This window comes from Panthera pardus, unplaced genomic scaffold (genome assembly GCF_024362965.1).
Source record: "Panthera pardus isolate Hobbes unplaced genomic scaffold, ASM2436296v1 HiC_scaffold_8, whole genome shotgun sequence".
Classification (NCBI taxonomy): domain Eukaryota; kingdom Metazoa; phylum Chordata; class Mammalia; order Carnivora; family Felidae; genus Panthera; species Panthera pardus.
In genome coordinates this window covers 16,660,422-16,684,062 of record NW_026527013.1, presented here as the reverse complement: position 1 = coordinate 16,684,062, position 23,641 = coordinate 16,660,422, and the positions used below count along the sequence as shown (strand labels likewise).

Below are 23,641 nucleotides of genomic sequence, written 5' to 3'. Positions count from 1 at the left end.
TTGTAATTTGCTGTGTTGAGACCCTTCTTTAAGTATGGTGTGGTTTCAGTTCTCGCTGACCTGTTTGCTACTCTTGCACCACTTAGAGTTTATCGTTACTCAACCTTATTAATAAACCTTGTGAAATCCTTCCTTTTTATAAACCTAAAAGGAAGAATTCATAGTAAATCTGCTTATGATACAACACGTGAACTGCAGGAACCAGAATTGCAGTTAAAAGAAAGAAATGCTGGGATGGTCACGTGGGTGGACCTTCATTTAAGGCCTGCTTTGTGAGGGCACAGGAGTGTGGAAGAAGTCCCTCTTGAGTTTGGAGGCTAGTACAGCCTGTGGCATGACTGGCTTCATAAGGAAGGTGGAAATGGAGACCTGTACTCGAATGGGCATAGAAAAGGCCTTACAGACATAGTTTTACAGAGTGAGAATGGGGTGGCAGACCCAGTAGTTCACTTTTGCCTGATAAATCTCTGGTTGACATAAGTTTAAAAAAATGAGATTTAAGCATCATTTCTTTAAAAACCTGTCTCTTCTTAAAACCTGGAAAAAAGTAATACTTTCGTTTCTCTCTATGGTAGTTTTTTATTGTAATGGTAGTGGTATGAATTACTCTCTGGGATATCCTTAACTCAGTTAGCTGTAACTGGTCATTTAAAGTCACACTCTAGACGTTTTTGAGTCCTACGAAATTATTTCTTCCCCTGCTTGTCCTCGTTCCTCCTGTCTGAAAGATCAAAGCAGTTGCATAGCACTATGTAGCTTGATGATCCTTTTGACTTGAGGCTCAAAATTTTATTCATACTTAAAATATATCCTTCTTAACCTTCATACTTTGGATGTATCCTGATTCTTAGCATCAAGGAAGCCATTGAATGAGATTTTCCTTCTTCAAACTTTAGTTTGCTCTGGAATCATTACTCACCTAGAATTGCATGACTGAGAAATGTTGTCACTTGACTGAACTGTGATGTTTTGTTACACATTGGTGTTGGGGCTCTTAATTCATCTATCATTCTGTTTAACATTTACCATGATTCTAATTCCAAAACTCTGATTATGGTTGTCAAGAAAAAAGAGAGAAAGAGAAAGAAAGAACTTTAGCCAGCATTTAATCAGAACATTGAAATCAGAAACCCATAATTTGAACATGTTTTAGATAAACACATGGACTTGATGTGATTACACTATACCCATACTATCCCGGCATTGAAAGAGTTAACTACTTCTGTCTGACTTCCACCTATGTATTCAAGTAGATGTTGGCAGAAAAGACAATGTCTTATTCAACCAACCTTTATTAAGCACCTATTGCCAAGCACTGGGTTAGTTGCTGATGTTAATTCCAAGATCATACTAAAAAAAGCATTACTCTAAGATTGTGGTTATGTTAGCCACTCCAAGCTTCCCTGACCTTCTGGGGCCACTGTAACATTGTTGGACATGTGTTCCACTTGGCCTTTCTACACATTGGATGGAGTGAAGAACTGAAAGAGGTTGCTTCAGATCCTTAATCTTGATTTTTGCTGTGAAGGCAGACCATAGGGATCATCAGTAAATGAAAGAGGGTGGGAGGGAAGGGAATGAAGCTTCATGAATTACTCTTTGTCCTCCCAGATCTGATGATGATCCCCCTTGTAACTTGAACCATTTCCATCTAGCTTCTCAGGGCAGCAAGGAGCTTGTTAACATCACCAGCTGACCATGTGTCTCCTTTTCTCAACTCCATTTTCAACTTCGTGCTGAAGAAAAACGAGAACCTAGCGTGCATTCTGTGAAGAAACAGGAAGATGGTTGGGAAGTTGGATGATGCATGAAAAATATAATAGGTGAAAAGAGGACAGAGGTGGTTAACTCACTGGCGCCGGCGTTATTTTGGTGCGTCCATTGCCGACAATGGATGTCGTTCCGGGAAAATCCCGACTCCTGGCGAGAAAGGATTAAGTGAGCTACTTTTTCTATACCTCTATACACAGGACTGCTGCCATGGCTCCACAGGGCTTGCACATTTTGACTCCTAAAGTAGACCTAAACAAGAAACATCACCTAACACATTGCTACTACACATGAGCATGTATTTTCATGTGCAAATTTATCGGGCTACATTTTCAGCAGGGACATGTGCGTATATTTCTATTTGCAAAAGGAATTACTGTACATCACCCCTCATGCTGAAAATATACCCTAGACTTCACAGGGCAAAACAGTTGGTTATAAGTGGTCATTGATTATAACTTGACTGGAAAATCCTCATTCATTTGGATCATGAGAAGAAGAGGTAAGGTTCCTGTGAATTTGGCAGTTTTTTTTTTCAGTAGATTATGATGGCTAGTGAAACCCAGTAGATTATGATGGCTAGTGATTCCAGAGCCTCTCTTGTAAACACTTAGACTGCAGGATATGCATCTCTCCTTATAATGAAATCTGGGTAGTTACAGTTACACCTGGTTAACATGATTTAGGGGCACCATTCTGTACATGTGATAAGTTGGACTATTCTTAATAATACTCTTCTTCGTGTTTATGTCAAGACTATCTTTAATTCAACAAACATATTATTTGCCTAGAAAGTTAAGCATTAAACTCTTTACAGAAAGTTTAAATAAAACATAGGGTTACTCAGCTGAAAACGTTTAAGTCACTACTTGGAATTTCAGTCTGTAACTGATATCCTATGTGGAATCTGCTGTGCAACATTTCAGAATGAAATTATGTACCCTGGGTTTCTGTAATAAATTTCAAAATCTTTCGTAGCGATTATTCTGTATTCATAAGGATCAATATTATCCTTTCCTTTAAAATATATTTTTTTAAACATTTATTTTTGAGAGAGAGAGAGACAAAGCACAAGCAGGAAGGGGCAGAAAGAGAGGGAGACACAGAAACTGAAGCAGGCTCCAGGCTCTGAGCTGTAAGCACAGAGTCCGACACAGGGCTCCAACCCGTGAACCATGAGATCATGACCTGAGCCCAAGTTGGATGCTTAACTAACTGAGCCACCCAGACGCCCCTCCTTTAAAATTTAGAATTGCCCCCAAAGAAGCAGTCTTAGATACTGCTACATTGAAAGTTTTTTTTTTTTTTTTTTTTTTTAAGTTTATTTACTTATTTTGAAAGAGAGAGAGAGAGAACGTGCGGGGCAGAGCAGAGGGGAAGAGAGAGAGAATCCCAGACAGCAGGCTCCGCACTGCTAGTGGGGAGCACCGTGTGGGGCTTGAACCCACAAACCGTGAGATCATGACCTGATCCAAAATCAGGAGTTGGCCTCTCAACCAACTGGGTCGCTTAGGCGCTCCAAAGTTTGTTTTACAAGTATCAGACTTAGTAAAAGGCAAAAATGGTCTAAAGCTTATTAGTAGTCCATTTTGTTATTACTGGATAGGTCCTTTAATCTAAATCATGGCTTGGCTATATCTGTCCCACTGCTTGTTTTTGTAAAGATTTTTGGGAACACAGCCATGCTCATTCATTTACATACTGTCTGTGGCTGCTTTTGCACTGTGGTAAAGTTCAGAGTCTGGCTGCTGGAAACATTCTGATTTTGAGTGAAGTCATTTTGATACTTTATTCTTTTGGATGAACTCTTAATTCTGTTTCCCTAAAGACATGATGATTATGGTTCTATAGCTCATGAAGTTAGTTTGAAAAAAAAAAAAAAAAGTCTTGACTCTGTTTGGGAAAAGTTACTTTAAATAATTTGGATGTAAGGCTGTCTGAGAAGTGGGAGAGAAGAGACCTTTACGCAATGTTGTTTTTCCCTCAGGACCATGATCAGGTTAGTTGGAAACTTAAGGGAGGTTTTGAGTATAGATAAGTTGGTGCAATCTAGTCTTACATGTAACCATAATAAAATGTATAAATTTTTCTTAATATTCCTTTTACTTTTGATGTGATTTCAGACTTATAGGAAAACTGCAAGGATACTATTCTGTGTATGTATTCTGTATGTGATACACATTCTAGTGACAAATGTAGAAAAAAAGCTAAAAATTCCTCTTATTCCTCCACCCAGATTCCCCAATGTTAACATTTTACCAAATATGCTTTATCATTTTCTCTTAAAATAAGTTACAGATGTGACATCCATTTCCCCTAGATATTTTAGTGCATATTTTATAAAAACAAGGATATTATTCCATATGACTGCAGTATATTTGTTAAAATCAGCAGATTAGTGACAAAATACTGTTATCTGACCAACAGATCTCCTTCAGACTTTGCCAATTGTACCCATAATGTCTATAGCAAGAAAAAAAAAAATCTGATCCAGAATTGGAGCTAAAGTGTTATGTTGGGTTGTATCTCTCTAGTATCCTTTAATCTGGAATAGTTCCTAAGTCTATCTTTGCTTTTTATACATTTCAAATTTTTAAAATATTTTGAAATTTTTTAGAATATTCCTCATTTTGGGCTTGTCTGAAGTTTTCTTTTGGGTTCAGGTTATACATTTTTGTCTGGAATAGTAAGGAGTATCCTTCACATGATGTTGATTTGTTCCACTATTGGCACTGTCAACTCCAATCCCTTGGTTAAAGTGGCGTCTGCCAGGTTTTCCAACATAAAGTTACTGTTTGATCCTTATCATTAAAAATTATCCTATAGGAGCACCTTTGGAAGTGTGTAAATAATCTGCTTTTTATCAGATTTATTCATTAGTTTCAACATCCAGTGAATTTACCCAAATCACTTAACAGCTGTGATGGTTGCCAAGTGGTGATTTTCTAACCCCTCATTCCTTCTGCTCCCCTCTGTTTTGGTTGTAGCCCTCTTGTAAGCAAGAGCTTTTCCTGCTCTCCCATGTAGTTCTGTATTCATTGATTTTTATCAGTTTAGGCTCATGCATTCTCATTTTTTTATTATTTTTTTATTTTAATTCTCTATTAAACATTCTTCCAAAGCATTATTTTACCCTGTATCTTACAGTTATAAGAAATAACATTGGCATTAGAAAAACTAGGAAGAACGATAAATGTTTCCTTCTTCTATAAAGAAAGAAAATTATAACAAAGGACAGAGCTTTACACATTTAGTTAAATAGGAGATTCTGATTTGAAAACTGCATCTCAGAGCAAACGTGTATTTGCTCAGTTATTACTATTTTCAGTTTTTTTTAATGTTTGAGAGAGAGCAGGGGAGGGCAGAGAGAGGGAGTGAGAGAAGGCTTCATGCTGTCAGCACAGAGCCCAGTGTAGGGCTTGATCTTATGAAACTGTGAGATCATGACCTAAGCCAAAATCAGGAGTTGGACACTCAACCAGTTGACCCATCCACATGCCCCTGTTCAATTATTTTTTAACAAAAATACTTATTTTTCAAGAAGGAAACCCAGTACAATTTTTTTATTTTAAAAATAGTCCTGCATTCAGCTATAGTTCCGCCCGGCCCCCGCCAAGCTCTGATCAGATTTATTTTGATTTGGGAAAAGTTTTCTTTTAAACATCCCAGTACAGAACTTTTAAAACTATTAATAGAAAATAAATGAAGAACATTAAGTGCACAACACTAATTACTGGCGAGGTACTGGTATTCTGTTTCTTCCCTGCTTCTCCCAAGAAAACCTTAAATTGAATCTTCAGCAGAATGATCCTTAAATATACTTTATAAAAAATGAGAGCTTTTGTTTATATAACTTTTAGATTTTGTTCTTCCTAATTTTATTCTGAAACTCAATTTTATGCCAAATCATATTAGCTTTGTAATGTACACTTGTATGCAGTTCAGCAAAGCAGTAGTATACCTCAGGCTCTGTTCCCCCAGAGTTTAGGAAAAACAGAATTGGTCACAGGCATGTATTGATTGATTGAATGATTGATTGAGCATGTGTGTACACACCTGTATGAGATGGAGAAGGGCAGAGGGGGAAAGAGAATGTTAAGCAGGCTCCACACTCAGCACAGAGCTCAGTGCAGAGCCTGATGCAGGACTCAGTTCCACAACACTGGGATCATGACCTGAGCTGAAATCAGGAGGCCGGCACTTAACCAACTGAGCCACCAGGCGCCTGGGTCACAGCCATTAAAAACCAATCTAAGGGCACCTGGCTGGTTCCCTTAGTAGAGCATGTGACTCTTTTTTTTTTTTTTTTTTAAGGCTTATTTATTTTGAAAGAGAGAATGCATGAATTGGGGAGGGACAGAGAAAGAGAGAGAGAGAGAGAGAGAGTCAGTCCCATGCAGGCTCCACACTGTCAGCACAGAGCCCAATGCGGGGCTTGAACTCATGAACTGTGAGATCATGACCTGAGCCGAAATCAAGGGTCGAACGCTTAACTGACTCAGCCACCCGGGCGCCCTGAGCATGTGACTCTTAAATTAACTCAGAGTTGTGTGTTCAAGCCCCATGTTGGATGTGGAGCATTAAAAAAACATTAAAAAAAATAATAAAAAAATTAAAAAAGCCATTAAAAACAAATCTCACACTGTTTGCCAGTGTGTAATTTCTAAGTTCTGACAATGAAATATATGGATATAAATCTGTATATCTCATCTTTAGTTTTCAAAGGTAGGCAGAGGGGATTCCTCACAGTTTAGTTTTGCTCGGCTGAAACTGAAGACTTTGTAACTCCATAGGCAGTGATTGCCAGTGATTTTCAATTTGCCTTGAAAGAAGGCCAACTGAGGATTAATTTTACCAGTCATTAAAGCCAGCAAGTCCAGGTCAGCCATTGGGACTCTGCAGTCAGCCTTCTTATCTGAGTTAGGAAGCACTGAACTGCTGTTCGTCACATCCACCACCCTGGTGGCTTCTTTACCTCCAGGGCCATCCTTTACCTTGAAGGCAGAAATACTACCAATTTCTTCACAAACTGTTCCCCTTCCTCTTTAAGCTTCTTTTCAGTCTCCTTGAAGACAAGATTTGCCTTAAATTTACCAACTGCAGAGCGAATTGGGGCAGCCTTAATTTGATGAGTTCTAAAAGAACCAGCAGCTTCAGGAAAACCCATCTTGTACAGTGTAACAACCACAACTCCTACAGTGCCTAAATTATGCTGCAGAGCCTCCTGGGTTCTTGTTTTATTCAGTGAATTATCCATTAATTTTGTTATTTATTTGCTTAAGTTGTCCCTTGTTTGGCCAGTGTGAGAGACCCTTTAGGTTCCCTTCTGTGTGATTTTGACAGGTTGCCGTCAGTTTTTTAACCTGGAACAACATGCTATTCCAGGCTTATCTTGCACTTTCCCTTACCCAGCCCTGGAATCGGCCATTTGTCCAATAAACTCTGCTTTCTATGATGTGAAGTGAGATTGAGAAACCAAGATCTGGAGGCACCTGGCTGGCTCAGTTGGTTACCTGTCTGACTCTTGATTTCAGCTCAGGTCATGATCTCATGGTTTGTGAGATCAAGCCCCTGGTCCTGACAGTGCAGAGCCTGCTTGGGATATTCTCTCTCTCTCTCTCTGTGCCCCTCCCCTGCATGCTTGCTTGCTCTCTTTCTCTCTGAAACAAACAAACAGAAACTCTTATTAAGAAACCAAGATCTGGGCTCTAGATGAAGTCATTGCTACTGGGGCATTGCTTGTAGGGGCTGTCACCAGACCGTATCTATACGTACATACGCATATGTGTATTTCTGTGTATGAGTAAATGTGTGAACACATAATGTACTCAACCTGTCGTTTCTCTCGCCTTCCTTCTGTTAATCTGAGACCACACCCTTGTCTGAATCATTTGGATTTCCCTGTGATTTTCACTATTCTGCCTATCCCTCAAAAGGTGGTATTTCTTGCAGCACCTGAGATTTCTTTTGTCCTACATGTTAAATAGGTCACATTGTCTTCTCATTGCCATTTTTAATTCAGGCTCCTGTCATTTCTTGCTTAGACTGTTGGAACAGCCTCCTGTTTGTCCTTCTTGCTCCCATTCCTCCCTCCCTTCATATTTTCCTTTATATGCTATCGTGTTATCTTTTTAAAAACATAGATGTGATCTGGGTCGCCTGGGTGGCTCAGTTGGTTAAGCATCCGACTCTTGATTTTTGGCTCAGGTCATGCTCTCATGGTTCGTGAGTTAGAGCCCCACGTTGGGCTCCACACTGAAAGTGCAGAGCCTGGTTGGGATTCTCTGTCTCCCTTTCTCTCTGCCCCTCCCCTGCTCGTATTCTCTCTGTCTCTCTCTCAAAAAAACAAACACACACACACTAAAAAAAAAATAGATGTATCAACAGGAACCTCTAGTAGCATCACAGAGACTCCCATTAATTCAAGAAGAGAGCCTTTAGTGTATGACATGAGAGGTACTTCTACGTTTATCTAACTTTCTTGCCCAACAGTGTTTCTTACACATTCAGTGCATGAATCACATCAGGCTGTTCATACGTACTCACCCTTCCATGGCCTTGTGCATGCTGTTCTTTTTGCTTGCAATATCTTTTCTTCTTTCTCTCCGTTTTTGTTTTGTTTTTTTTTTTTTTTAATCTTCCTTTACTTAGACTTACAGTTGCAGCTCATTCTTTGTGATACTTTGTCCTTTTCTGTATTTCTCTATACAGTAGTTGTAATCTTAACAGATTACTAAAATTAGTTGCTTAGTCCCCTCACTGGACCATGAGATCTTCAAGGGCAGGGATTGTATCTTGATTTTTGTAGTAAAGGTTACTTTTATTATGGTATCATTTAAATAGTGGTTATAATAATAAGTTACCTCTTAATAGTAGTGAATGACTACTATGTGCCCCCTATGATCAGTAGCCAGATTGCTGTTTGGAAATGAAGATCTGATCATGTCAGTGTCCTATTTAAAACTTTTATATGGTTCCTTATTACACTGTTATAATAAAATCCATTTTTCTTCATGAGGTTTGCCTACCATGATATAGTCTGGTCCTTATTTATTTATGCAGTCTCACATCAAGCCGTTCTGGCCCCCCCAGTGGGTCTGTGCTACTAATGTTCATACACACGTGAACACACATTCATTCATTCCTGAAAACACTTACTTCTGTTTGGATGTCTCTTGTGTAAGTTTCATCCTTTCCCCAGGAAAGCCATTCCTGTTCCTCTAAGAGTATTCTGCCCTTTCTGTATGGTCTCATAACCTCCTTTCCAGTCACAGCACATAATATTTCTTTCGTACTTGCACGGAGTGTGAGGGCAAAGAATGCTTATGTCTTGGTCATTCAAGTCTCCCCAGGATATGTCGTTTGACACTTCATAAATATTTGAATGAAGTGTGAAGAAGTTTCATCTTTCCCCATGGTATCACACTGCTTCTTGAAACTGTGGTGTGTGTATTTTATTTGATAGGTGGTCAGAAAATATTTGAATGAGTGTCATATAATCTTTACAACCCTGTGAAGTATACATGGTGGTGTTTTTATTCCCTGTAAAACAGAAAACAAATAGGCCCATGAGGTTGTGACTTAGCTTTTAAGTGACAGAGCTGAAAATTGACTTGGGTCTTCTGATTTAAATCCCATATTCTTTCCATTCCCTTTTGCTGATCTAATAAATAGTGACTTCTATATCTTTGCGAGGCAATTTATATAATTATGTACCTTTGGTGAATACTTCAGATTTCTCTTAATCTGCTTCTGATTTAGAAACTAATAAGTCCAAATACATTCTGAAATCTTAGAAACTTCCATTTTAGTGTTTTATTCAAGTTGTTGTTTTTTTTTTTTTTCTGTGCAGTAGAGATTGGCAAACTGTGATCTATGATTGAACTTCAGGGCATTTTCAGAACCCCTGAAATCATATGCAAAACTGGGGTTTTTCTGGGGCAGGGGTCCATGAATATGAGCAGCTTGTCAAACAGAGATGTGTATATGTGTGAGTTGGGAAAAGAATGAACTGTGGTCCAAAAAGTATTTTCTGGATGATCTGGACATCAGAAGGTTTCCTACTCTTTTTTTTTTTTTTTTTTTTTAATGTTTATTTTATTTTTTTGAAAGAGAGAGACAGAACATGAGCAGGGGAGGGCAGAGAGAGAGGGAGACACAGAATCCGAAGCAGGCTCCAGGCTCTGAGCTGTCAGCACAGAGCCTGACGTGGGGCTCGAACTCACGAGCCTTCGAGTTGTGAGATCATGACCTGAGCCGAAGTCAGCCGCTCAACCGACTGAGCCACCCAGACGCCCCAGGAGGTCTCCTACTCTTAACTGGAGTACTGGCTGGATCACCTAATCTTCTTTTTTTTTTTTTTTTAAATTAAGTTTTAAACTCCAGTATAGTTGACATACAGTGTTTACAATAGAATGATCTGACAATTGTACACATTAGTTGGTGCTCATCATGTTAAGTGCACTAATCCCCATCACCTATTTCACCCACCCTCCAACCCACTTCTTGTATCCTGCAGTTCTCTATAATTAAGAGTCTTTTTCTTGGTTTGTCTTTCTCCTTTTTTTTCCTCCTTTGCTCATTTGTTTCTTAAGTTCCACATATGAGTGAAATCATACGGTGTTTATCTTTCTCTGACTGGCTTATTTCACTTAGCATGATACTCTAGCTCCATCCGTATTGTTGCAGATGGCAAGATTTCATTTTTTGGCTGAATAATATTCTATTGTAAATGTATATAATATCTTCTTTATCCATTCATCTATCAGTGGATACTGGGATGCTTCCGTAATTTTGGCTATTGGAAATTATGCTGCAATAAACATAGGGGTGGGTATATATCTTCAAATTGGTGTTTTTGTATTCTTTGGGTAAATACCCAATAGTGTCATTGTTGGATCATAAGGTAATTCCATTTTTAACTTTTGAGGAACCTCCATACTGTTTTTCACAGTGGCTGCACCAGTTTGCAGTCTCACCAACAGTACAGGAAGATTCCTGTTTCTCCATATCCTCGCCAACACTGTTGTTTATGTTTTTGATTTTAGCCATTCTGACAGGTGTGAAGTGATAGCTCATTGTGGTTTTGATTTGCATTTCCCTGATGATGCGTGTTGTTAAGCATATCTCTCTTGGCCATCTGGATGTTTGGAGAAATGTCTGTTCATGTCTCCTGCCCATTTCTTACTGTATGATTTGTTTTTTGGGTGTTGAGTTGTATAATGTATAAATTCTTCATATATTTTGGACATTACCCTTTGTGAGATATGTCATTTGCAAATATCTTCTTCCATACAGTAGGCTGCCTTTTAGTTTTGTGGGTTGTTTCCTTTACTGGGCAGAAGCTTTTTATTTTGATGACGTCCCAGTAGTTTATTTTTGCTTTTGTTTCCCTTGCCTCAGGAGGCCTATTTAGAAAAATGTTGCTACAGCCAATGTCCGAGAAATTACTGCCTGTGCTCTCTGAGGATTTTTATGGTTTTAGGTCTCACATTTAGGTTCTTAACCCATTTTGAATTTATCTTCATGTATAGAGTAAGCCAGTGGTCCAGTTTCAGTATTTTGCATGGAGCCATCCAGTTCTCTCAGTAACATTTGTTGAAGAGGCTTTTTCCCATTTCCTATTCTTTCCTCCTTTGTCATAGATACATTGATCATATAAATGTGGATTTGTTTCTGTGATTTTTATCCTATTCCATTGATCTATGTGCTTATTTTTGTGCCAATACCATACTGTTTTGATTACTACAGCCTTGTAGTATAACTGGAAATCTGGAATTGTGATATCTCCAGTGTTGTTCTTTTTCAAGATTGTTTTAGCTGTCCTGGGTCTTCTGTGGTTCCATACAAATTTTAGGATTGTTTTCTGTGAAAAATGTTGTTGGTATTTTGATAGGGATTGCATTAAATCTGTAGATTGCTTTGGGGTAGTATGGACATCTTAACAATATTTGTTTTTCCAATCCAGGAGCATGGAATATTTTTCCATTTATTTTTGTCATCTTCAGTTTCCTTCATTGGTGTTTTATAGTTTTCAGAGTACAGGTGTTTCACCTCCTGGGTTGAATTTATTCCTAGGTATTTTATTATCTTTGGTGCAATTGTAAATGGGACTGCTTTCTTAATTTCTCTTTCTGTTGCTTCATTATTAGTGTATAAAAATGCCACGGGTTTCTGTATGTTGATTTTGTATCCTGCAACCTTACTGAATTCATTTATCAGTCTAGTAGTTTTTTGGTGGCATCTTTAGGGTTTTCTATATGTAATACCATATCATCTACAGGTAGTGAAAGTTTTACTTCATCCTAACCAATTTGGATGCCTTTTATTCCTTCTTCTTGTCTGATTGCTGTGGCTAGCACTTCCAGTACTATGTTAAATAATGACCATCTACTCGTCACTTAAGCGTTAGGTTCACCAGTACAACCTGTAACTTCAGTGCAATCACTTGGAGGGCTGTGGTGATTTTAAAGTTTGAAAATTTTTAATTAGAAGAGATGGTTACATTTGAAAAGTGTAAGAAAAAATCTTAGATTTGGAATTAATTTGCTTAGAAAACAGAACTCTGAAAATGAGACACACTTAATCATCATAATAATCTTGGTTATTCTTCGGTGATTACTTAACACGAAAACCCTTATTTTTCTACACACATTTACTACTGGCCTAGAGAGGCCTCAAAAGCAGGCACTTGTGTTACCTGTTCACCTTGTGCTTCAGTATTTTTTAGCATAAGCCCAGCACATTTTAGGTGTGTGTTGAATAAAACTGAGCATTGCTAAGGTAGATTCTTTGAATTAGAGTCAAGCTGGTTAAGGCTGGAGAAGAAGGAGGGGCCAGGGGACAAGTTTAAAGTGAACAACAGTGAACTGGGAGGGCTTTTTAAGGTATGGCATTTGCTGAAGAGCAGCATTTAGAAGTTGCCTTGGGGGGCGCCTGGGTGGCGCAGTCGGTTAAGCGTCCGACTTCAGCCAGGTCACGATCTCGCGGTCCGTGAGTTCGAGCCCCGCTTCAGGCTCTGGGCTGATGGCTCGGAGCCTGGAGCCTGTTTCTGATTCTGTGTCTCCCTCTCTCTCTGCCCCTCCCCCATTCATGCTCTGTCTCTCTCTGTCCCAAAAATAAATAAAAAACGTTAAAAAAAAAAAAAAAATTTAGAAGTTGCCTTGGATTCCTGAGGCCTCAGCCTGAGATGTCACAGCCCTCAGGTGGTGGTCTTTACCATGAGTACAGCAGTAATGCCAAAAAAGTTTTTTGGTACTTTGTCAGGGGATTCTTCTGAGGCGTGTTATCTTTTTCTCCTCTTTTTGTTTTAATTTTTAAATAGGCCTTTCCTGTACATGATACAAAGTTCAAAAGGCATACGGTGTGGTGTTTTGCTCCTACCCCTGACCCATGTCCTGTTCCCTGAAGGCAACCAGCACAACCAGCTTCTTGTATATCCTTCCAGAGATAATGTGTGCATACTGTGTGTGTGTATTTCTTTTTTTATAAAACTGGCAGCACTCTTTAGCTCCTTGTTTTTATTTAATATATTATGAAGCTAGTTTCATGCCAATTTACAGAACTTAGCTTTCATACTGCATGGTATTTTATTGTAAAGATATGCAATCATCAGTTTCTGTTTTAAAATTTTTTATTTTTTTTAGAGAGCATATGTGAGAGGGGAAGGGGGCAGAGGGGGAGAGAGAGAATCCCAACCAGGCTCCACACTCCATGCAGAGCCCAATGCAGGGCTTGATCCTATGACCCTGGGATCATGCCCTGAGGTGAAATCGAGTCAGATGCTCAACTGACTAAGCCACTAAGGTGCCCCTTATAATCATTATCCTTTCAATCCTATTAATCAGTCCCCTATTTTGGCCGTTTCAGTTGATTCCTCTTTTTTTTTTTTTTTTTTTTTTTAAAGCTCAGCACATAACTTCTATATAAATCATTTTAAACACATTTACATATGTGGGAATATACATGTTTGATAAATTACTAAAAGCAATATCTCTGAGTCCTGGTCTGTGTTTTCTGTCATATTCATAGGTCTTGCCAGATTGATCTTTATAGTTTCTGTACCAGTTTAACTCTCACCAGCAGTGTATGTACACAAAGGCATCTATCTCACTACACTCTGGTCAGCACAGGTACTGTGTAACTTTATCTTGGTCAGACTGACACAGACGGAAAATTATTGAAGTGTTAATTTGCATGTCACTTACGCATGAAGTATTGAATATCTTTACATTTTTGTTTCCTGTTTTAAGAACTTTGACTCAGTCAGTGTTTTGTCTATTTTTCTCAATGGCTAAAAACTGAGATTGATTCTTACTACCTTCCGTTTCACGGGAGCCCATTTGTCTGAAGTTAGAAGAGTGTCTCTTTAGGGAGTTAAAGGAATAAATGAAATTATTATACTCCCTCTTTCCTTTACTCTCCCTTCCTCTGCCCCTCATAAGTGTGTGATTTTATGAAGTCTCCAGACGTTTATGTTCTCTTCTGAATTTTCTTTGTAGTCAGATTTTAAGACCTCTGTGACCTGATGGAAACCCCTCTACTCCTACCATTTATAATACAGTTTGTGAGGTAAAACCACAGACTCTTATGCTCTACGGGGACATGATGATGGGAGTTAAATAATTCTTCCTTCTGTTAAAGGAAACTAAATCCTGGTTATAGAGCCATTACCACTGAAGGTATTTCGCAGAATTTATGCTGACAGGAAAGGAGCTATGGTACATAGCAGTATTTGTCCAGTAGGTTTATTTTCTTTGATTGGGCCTTGAGGTAGTGTAGGGCTGTAGACATGGAGGTGTTCTATGTTGTGTGTTCATTTTTTGATTTTGTTGTTAATTGAGAAACTGGGTTTTTAATCTTTAAGCCAGTGTATAGAATTGTGAATCAGGTTCCATGACATGGTCCTATTTTACCCAAAGTTTTTGTATGTTTCTCTAAGTTCTTACCTCTTTTTCTAAATTTTCGGTGTTCAGTAATCAGATAAATATTTGGCATATTTTCTTTTGACACTAAAACTTCATAGATGCCCGAAAATCCTGGGAATATGGTGGGATATTTTGAAATCCTTTTCAAATACATTCAGTTACGTGGAAAAGCTTATCTCTTGGGACACTCTTTGTCTCAGGTCATGATCTCATGGTTTGTGAGTTCAAGCCCCACATCGGGCTCTCTGCTGTCAGCACAGAGCCCACTTTGGGTACTCTGTCCCCCTCTCTCTGCCCCTGCCCCACTTGTGCTCTCCCCAAAATAAATACTTAAAAAAACTTATCTCTTGTGTAATTAAATACATAAATCCACGTGTGTGTGTGTGTGTGTGTGTGTGTGTATGGTGTTCTTAGTATCTTAATTTTCACGGTTTTAAAATTGCTTAGAAAACAAACATTGTGACACAAAACATTAATTGATGAACTGAACACTAAAAGATTGTCATCCAAACATCCCTTCTCTGTTAACATTAGCATCTGTCTTTGTCTAGGGTTGTTGTGTTTCTTAGCCAAAGTCTCACTGTTCTAAGAATTGGGCAATGTAGTACAAATACAGTACAGATCTATTACAAAATAAAAATGCATTGATTTCATAAAGTCAGTGAAAATGATACTGAAGAAATAGTATACAAGAGTAGTAGTGTACTGGAAGCATTTTTAGAAAGAGTAATGAAAGGATTCTGAGAGACTTGGGCAAAAAGTGTGGCATCGTCTTAATCAGTCCATTATTTGGAAAAAGTATACCAAAAAATATCAGTGGTTGACTCATCTTTTGGGGGGAAGAATTGGAGAAGTTTTCTCTAGCTTACTGTTTTGGAGATTGCAAATAAATTTTAGTGGGTTTGTGAATTTGCATAATCTGTGAATAAGGATAAATGGAATCATACAGTATAGCTTTTTCTATCTGATCTTTACCTAGCATAATGTTTCCAGGATTCATCCATGTTGTAGCACGTATCAGTACTTAATTCCATTTTATAGCTGAATAGTATTATTCCCTTGTGTGGATATACCCAATTTTGTTACTCATTTGTATGGACATTTGTGTTGTTTCTACTTTTTGACTGTTACGAATACAGTTACTGTGAATATTTATGTACACATTTTGTGTGAAACTGGTTTTCATGTTTCTTGGGTATATACCTACGAGTAGAACTTGTGAGTCATAGTAACTCTTCTATATTTAACTTCTGAGGAACTGCCAGACTCTTTTCCCCAATAGCTGTACCGTTTACAATGCAATGTAATAAGGTTTTTACCTTTACCTTTACCTGCAGTGTGTAAGGTTTTTAATTTCTCTAATTTCTCTACGTCCTCACTTTTTTACTTAGCATAATATCCTCAGGGATCATCCATGTTGTCATAAATGGCAAGATGTCCTTTTTTCTCATGACTGAATAATACTGCATCATGTACATGTACACTGTATCTTCTCCATCTGTTGATGGACACTTAGGTTGTTTCCATATCGTGGCTAGTGTGAATGATGCTGTAGTGAACGTGGGACTGCAGCTCTCTGAGATCCTGTTTTCATTCCCTTTGGATATATACCCGGAAGTGGAATGGCTGGCAAATGTTTATCAAAAAATAGAAAACATACTGCATGACTAAGTATAAAGTCCTTCCACCTTTAAGTTTTATTTTCTTCTAGTCAGCCTATTTTTCTCTATGTACTTTCTCTCTTGGCAGTCTCCTAAGTACCACAATATAAGTTACGATCTCCTAAGATGTTCCCAAATCGTGGATCTCTTTCCTTAGCCTGTTTCCTAAATTTCAGATATATATTTTCAGCTTGCTTTTGACTCCTCCACTTGGCTTTTAGATACAAGCTCATAATCTTCTCTTACACGCTGGTTTATCATTCTCTGAGGTACATTTTTATTAAAAGCATCATCATTTTTGGGGCGCCTGGGTGGCTCAGTCGGTTGAGCGTCCGACTTCGGCTCAGGTCATGATCTCACGGCTTGTGAGTTCGAGCCCCGCGTTGGGCTCGAACACAAAAACCGTGAGATCATGACCTGAGCCGAAGTCGGACGCTCAACGGACTGAGTCCCGCAGGCACCCCTTGAATGACATCTTTACATCTTTTGCAGGTGTTATTTTAAGCAGCCACTACTTCTGGTTATTTGCACAAAAGTAGAGCTTGGATACTTGACCTATATTAAATGCCCACTTGTTGAATTATATGCAAATATATGTTAATATATGCCTGTATCATATTCTAAGTGCTAAGTAATTCATTTACATTACTTTTCAGCGTTTTCCCATCACTCTCTCAGGAACGGTTAGTTGTTTTTGCTTTCTTTTGTTTTAAAGTATCTTGTGTGGTACTATTTACACTGTAGCTAATTAATAAGTGTTTGACACAGAATTGAGAATCTTAGACCCTCCATAGTCTTGGTTTTCAACATTCTCTTCTGGTAGAAAAATTTTGAGACCTTGTCGATCTGAAAAATGCCTCTATTTTATTCTTGCTTGTTAGGCAAATCATAATTATCATTTGAAAATAAATTTTTCTTTAAAATGTTCAAGACATTGTATCACTTTCTAGCTTACAGTGTTGCTGTCTATTGAAGTCTGATGCCATTTCGATTCCTTTGTTGTAGTAGGTGCTCTCATTTCTTCCATCTGGTGACTCATGTCTTTAAGTTCTAAAAACTTTGTGTGTGTGTGTGTGTTAGGTTTTTTGTTTTGTTTTGTTTTGTTGGTATTTTTTTTCCTACTTCCCTCAGTCTTCTCTCTCATGCTTTCTGGCATGTCTGTGTTAGATGTAGGTCATCTAGCGCTTATCCTCTAATTTTTTTTGGTTTTCCACTTTCTTTCTTGACTTTTTGGTCTGCTTTCTGGGTGACATTCAGCTCTTTTTTCCATCACAGTTCTTATTTGTTCTTATCTTGCTGTCTTTTTTTAATAGCATCTTATTTCATTGATAGAGTATTTTTTTTTTCTTTATGAAGCATCAGACGAAAGCACATGAAAGAGAATACAGTACATGGAATACAATAAGATATTTAAGAATGCATGTACATTCAGTACTCCTTTCTTAGAAAAGATAACACAGATGGGCATATATACACTTTTTTTTTTCTTTTTGTTCTTCCACTGTCATTGTATAGGACTTCAGGATGGAACTGGAATAAACACATGTGTTCTGTCTCCATGTTTTTGTTTTCTGCCTCTTTCTTTCTATGTACAACTCCTTGTCATCCTTTAAGACAATTCGGATGTTTATTTCCTTCAGGATACTTTTTCCAGTCCTCTCTCCTAAGGCCAGTTTTAGTATAAGATAGTATATGTTTCCTTTCTATTTTCCTCGAGTGCCCATGAGGTAGTAGTGGTGGTGGTTAAAAGTGTATGCTTTGGACAGAGACAAATCTAGGCTTAGATCCTGGGTCCAGTATAGAGCTCACTGTGGCATGTATGACCCTAGTATAGTTATTTAACCCGAGTATGTACTGTAGATATAATAAAGATACTTCTAATAGCAGTGTAAAAGTATATGAGAATGCAATTAAAGGACGTGGCACACAGTAAGAATTGTCAGCCATGATTGTTAGCCTGTGAATTCCTTGGTGGCTGCTACTGGGTATCTCCAGTGTCCTTTAAACATAGGAGACTGTTAATATGTGCTTTTAACACATAAATACTTGCTGTATAAATGAGCAAACCAGAATTCCATAAATAGCCATCAAAGAACTTGTGCTGTCTTTGTCTATAAATTAAAAACAACACACACATTTACAGGCTTTTATAAGGGATGTTGGATGCACTGCTTGTGCGTGAATTTATTAGTGATTCAGTGTTTATCAAACAATTTCTGGAGATTGATTTAGAGCCTTTGATGGAAGAGGAATGATTGATAGACTAAGGGTAAGCTGTTCTAAGCATTGAAAAGAGTTCAAAATGTTGTAGAGGCGTACTTATTAGTCTGACCCTGGAAATATGCAATGTCTAGTCTATGGTTATGTAGGCCTGTAAGTAGCATTCTTACCAGGGATAAAAGAGAATGGTGGTATAGATTTAGTGATTAAAAAAAAAAAAAAAGCTATGCAATACTTTGAATTTCTTTAGCACTGTGTGGTTGATTTCTGCACATTACTAGTAGAATTTCACTTATTGGTCCATTCAACAAGCAATTGAGTGTTGCCTTTGTGTCAGACATTTTCCCGGTACTAGAGATAGAGCAAAGAGTAAGATAGTGTTGGCCCTTAAGAATTACAGCTTTGAGTGTGTATGTGTATGTGTTAGGAGCAGCAACGTAGACACCAAAGAAGTAAAGCGGGATGATAGGTAAAGAATATCAGGTGGAGTGGGGAACCAGATTCTTTTAGGCCCTTCTGAAGGCAGGGTTAGTCCCTGAACCCAGGTCTCCTGACTCATGGTTTAGTGTTCTTTCATAACATGCTAGTCTTTTGAGTAGAATTTTTAGCAGACCAGAGTAAGTTTACATGGAGGGTTAGTGTGAATGAAGCCAACTCAAACATTTTCTTCGGTGGATTCTGTGGCCTGCAGATAGGACATTATTCTCGAATTCCATATCACATAAGCTACCATTATTGCTATTTATTCTTAAGACAGAATGATTTTAAGAAATAGTATAGTAATCTTCACATGACTGCTTCCTTCTCAGTTTACATTATTGTGGGGCTTTGGAAAAATTCAGGGCCTCAAAATAGACAACCTGAGTTTCCAGTTTAATTTTATATACATACAGCTTTAACTATATGAAGATGAGGATCCAGTTAGTAGCTCCCAAGTGCTTGGGTGCATGTTAATGGAATTTACTCCCCATAGTTTGAGGCACACAGTAAAAGTCAATAGCTTTTGGTCATGAGTCAGTAATAATCTTCCATTTTGTGAACACTGGAATATATTTTCTACTTTAGTAGTTGCTCTAAACTTTTGAATGAAGTTAGGAATATATTTTTGAGAAACATTTTCTTTGGTACCTTAACTGCCACCATAGAATAGGTCCCAACTTGAAGTCTGTGTAATAAATTATGATAAATGTTTGTAATGAATACTTGTAATGCCCAAGACCTTAGGCAAAAGAAACTATATAGGTAAAAATTTTGTAATCCTTAGTTGACACAGACTTATGTATCTCTGTGTCTGTTCTAAGCACCCTTTGTGAATGAACATGTTATCTTTTTGGAGTACCTAAATTTACAGAGGACCTAATGCAACAGTCATTTTGAAGCCTTTAAAAATGAATAGAACGTGTGTTTTTCCTTATAGTGTGGGTAGGTGGTGATGAGTGGCATTCTTACTTTTTCCCAAGTTTGATAACCCCTCTGAGAGGTGGACAGAGGAGTCGACAGAGCTAAGAGTGTCAGCTTTGTCCTTCCTGTGTTTATTCCTGATTCACCATTATAGCTGGACACTGACAGCTCGACAGCTCCAAGCATCCCTCAGAGGAGCCACCCCCAGGTGGCTTTGAGCTGAGGACAGGCATATACAGTTCTTTCTCTCAAATTCTCCCTTGTGAGGAGAGTGTGTGAAGGCTGCTAAGAGAAGCTAGTAGTTCAGTGGTTCTCAACATTCTGTAGGCATCAGAATCATCTAGAGAGCTTTAAAAAGCGTAGGCACCCCTGGGTTGCTCGGTTGGTTGGGCGTCAGACTCTTGATTTCGGCTCAAGTCATGACCTCATCGTTCGTGGGATTGAACCCCATGTCAGGCTCTGCACTGTCAAGCGCAGACCCTGCTTGGGATTCTCTCCCTATCCCTCCCCGACTTGTGTGCACGTGCGCGCTCTCCCTCCCTCCCCCTGCCCCCAAAACAAATTAATTTTAAAAAATACAGATACTTGGGTCCAGTGCCTGGAATTTTAGATTTAATTTGTTGGGACGGTATTTCTATAAAAGTTTCCTGGAGCAGTCTAATTGTGTAGCCAGAGTTCCAGTGGAAGTCCTACACAGGAAAGGGACTGGGGGAATAGAGAATGCCACCTGCATTTATGTGTGTGTCCCTAAAGTAGTACTCCTTCCCAAATAATGCCACCGTTCACCATTTCCTGTGTAGTACGGGAGATTAAATTGCTCTGGAGTCAGTCTATCTGAAAGCATCATAACCTTAAAAATGGAGATGATAGTATTTAATTAATAGAGTTGTTTTGAAGCTCAAATAAAGTAATGTGTTTGAAATGCCTAGTGTGATACCTGGCACACAGGATAAGTGCACATCTAATTAGGACATCTTTATTAAATAATTTGTCAGCACGCACGGGGTGTTGAATAATTATTTCTAAAAAATCTACATTCATATAGATTGCTCTTTATCTGTGTGGTTCATATTTGTCATTTTTAATCACACCTGAATATTAAATCTTGACCCTTCTTCAGTTGTATAGCATGTGGGTTATTTCTCGTTTTCCACAAATAATTGCTAGAACTGACAATTACGTGGAAGGAGGAGTTCTTTGATTTTTTTGGAGTACAGTTGCTTAAAAAAATGGAATTACCAGCTTGTATAGGTATGGTCAATATTATGAGGTTACTATAAAGTGGAGGTATCATGTGATAAACCATTGAGGATGTGTAGATTTGCCATTTGCCCACTTAACCAAGGTGACTGAATAAGGGAATGTTGTGCCTTGCCAAGAAGTACTTGATGGACTAGAAAGTGAGGGATTGTCAGGGAACAGGACATGTTCTAGGCCTTAGATTCATATAGCAAGAAAAGGTATTCAGGGCTGAAAAACAGTTTACATTTGTAGAGAACAATTTTGGTACAGCATTGATGCTGTTTCAAGAATGACAATGATCTAATATTTACCTTTCCTTTTTTAAAAATAACAATACGTAAGTAGATATTACATTTGGCCATTAGCCAAGTTGGTTTTGCATTTATATAAGAATATGAATAATGGGCATTGTCTTTAGACATAAGTTTTTTCAGAGGTGTTTTTATATAGCTGAGTAATTACTAACCTTTTTTCCCTTAAGTAGGGATGGCAAGTGAGAGGTTAGAATTGTTCTTATGAATACTCTCGATAAAGGAACTTTAGATGACTTCATTTTATATGCAGAAGCTTTGCAGAAATGAAGATTATCAGGAAGTATATTCCTGCCAGAAATGTAATGTCCAAGTTACTTAGTCTGCCACTTGGCTGATGAGATCAGACAAGCCTGGTAGGTGTTTAAAAAACAAAACATACATATACATAATAAATGTGTGTGTATGTGTGTATGTACATGAGTTTATATAAGTTATTACTTATTTCTGAGGGACCAGGATCAATTCTTAAAGCTAGATGTAAGTCAGATTTTGGAGAATAATTAAATACCAGTCTGTTCCTTCCTAGTTCTTTCTTGCCACGTGAAGTCAATCAGCTTCAAAGCAATCACCACTTCCACTCCATACTAATAACTCTTCTTTTGGTTTTTTTTTTTTTTTTTTTTTTTTTTTTGTAATTGCAGGAGGTTTATCGAATTCCAAAGAAAAGTCAAACTGAAAAGGAGAACACAAGTAGGTATTCAGAGGTACTCTGTGTATATGGCTTTACAAATACTCTTTTGGAAATATGCAGAGGTAAATGATAAGAATTTTAGCTATTTTGTTTTTGAAACCCAACAGTATGTAATTAGGTAAATGAAGTATTTGGTGTAAAAGTTTGTGAACTTGCCTTTTTATTCTTTCTTAGTGAATTTTTGCCAAAAGAGATGTCCCTTTACACTACCTTTGGTGTTGCTTTCCTTGAAGTCACTGCTTTTAGTAGCTTTTCTTTCATTTATTTGTCCCTCTAGAACAGGCATTGTTAAACCTGTACTCCTAAATGTCTGTATAAGTCTTTACCTGTAGATGTTTATATGCAGAATCCTTTATTTACGTTCATTTTTCTAGGGAAAATTCAAAACTTTCATCAGGTTCTCAGGGGCTCAGTGATCCCTCAAAATGTTGAGAGTCATTTACAGGGACACCTGGCTGGTTCAGTCGGTGGAACACATGACTCTTGATCTCGGAGTTGTGGGTACGAGCCCCATGTTGGGTTTTGAGATTAATTAAAAATAAAATCTCGAAAAAAAAAAAAAAAGAATCATTCCAGAAAAGGTAACAGGGAGGCCATGGTAGTCTGGTTTCTGGGTTTTACTACTTAGTTGTGTTTCCAGCATACTTCTTTAAAGATGAAAGCAATGGATCTTATGGTGGCTGTTGTTGATCTCTTGAGCCCTCCAGTATTGACCCAATGTAGAGTGAAGGAGCCAGTGTGATCATATTTTTGGTGTTTTTGTTTCTTTTTTTGTTTGTTTTTTTTCTTTTTCTTTATTTTTGGCATGAAGAGCTTTTTATAGTCTTAAAACTTAATGGTTAAATAATCATGTAGGTTAATGCCCTGTGAGGTGTACTTTGTACCGTTGTTGGGGTTTTGTTTTTGTCTTGAATATTTTTAACTCGATTGGTTTAGTCTCTTCATAGCCAAACATCCTAGTTAGGGCTGGAAAGAATTCCTCCCATAAGAAAGAAGGCAGGGTTGAGTAGTGCTGGTTGGCAAAACCAGTGGCACCACTGTAAGCTTGATCATCAGAGGCTAGCTTCTCTGGGCTCACTGAGCTGAAATCAATAGCAGGATGGGCAAAGCTTAAATATCTGTGGGGTTTTCCCCCCAATATTTTGCAAATATCTACTCTGGGGTGCCCTCTGAGAGCGATGGCCTTTGAGAGGCATCTATAATGGAAGACTGTAATCTTTTCAGGAAGCAGCCTTTTGTGTGCCACCTTCAGTTTCTCCTTCACATATGTGCCCCAGCCCCAACCAGTCTCAGTCTTTTATAAGAAATACTTACAATTCAAGCCTAGCTTCTATGTCAACCCTCAATGGCAAATTAAAAAGCTTAGAACTTGTAAAATTCCTAAGAACTGTAAATTATTTTGGGAAATATGTAGCC

At 38.1% G+C, this 23,641-nt stretch overlaps 1 protein-coding gene and 1 pseudogene across 2 annotated transcripts in view; one reads left to right on the top strand and one right to left on the bottom strand.

Moving 5' to 3' along the window:
- Nucleotides 1–23,641, top strand: part of SETD2 (SET domain containing 2, histone lysine methyltransferase) — a 123,077-nt gene that overhangs the window by 60,198 nt on the left and 39,238 nt on the right. The window contains exons 13-14 of one of the 2 annotated variants that reach the window (XR_008420632.1): nucleotides 1,656–1,823; nucleotides 22,176–22,224. Coding sequence is in view for 1 of the 2 variants with exons in the window: in XM_053898338.1 (XP_053754313.1) it covers nucleotides 22,176–22,224 (49 nt within the window). In the remaining variant the exon portion in view is untranslated. Of the gene's footprint in view, nucleotides 1–1,655; nucleotides 1,824–22,175; nucleotides 22,225–23,641 lie in introns of those variants that run through there. The other variant, XM_053898338.1, reaches the window with a different exon arrangement.
- LOC109247734 (sterol carrier protein 2-like) lies at nucleotides 6,422–6,952 on the bottom strand (annotated as a pseudogene).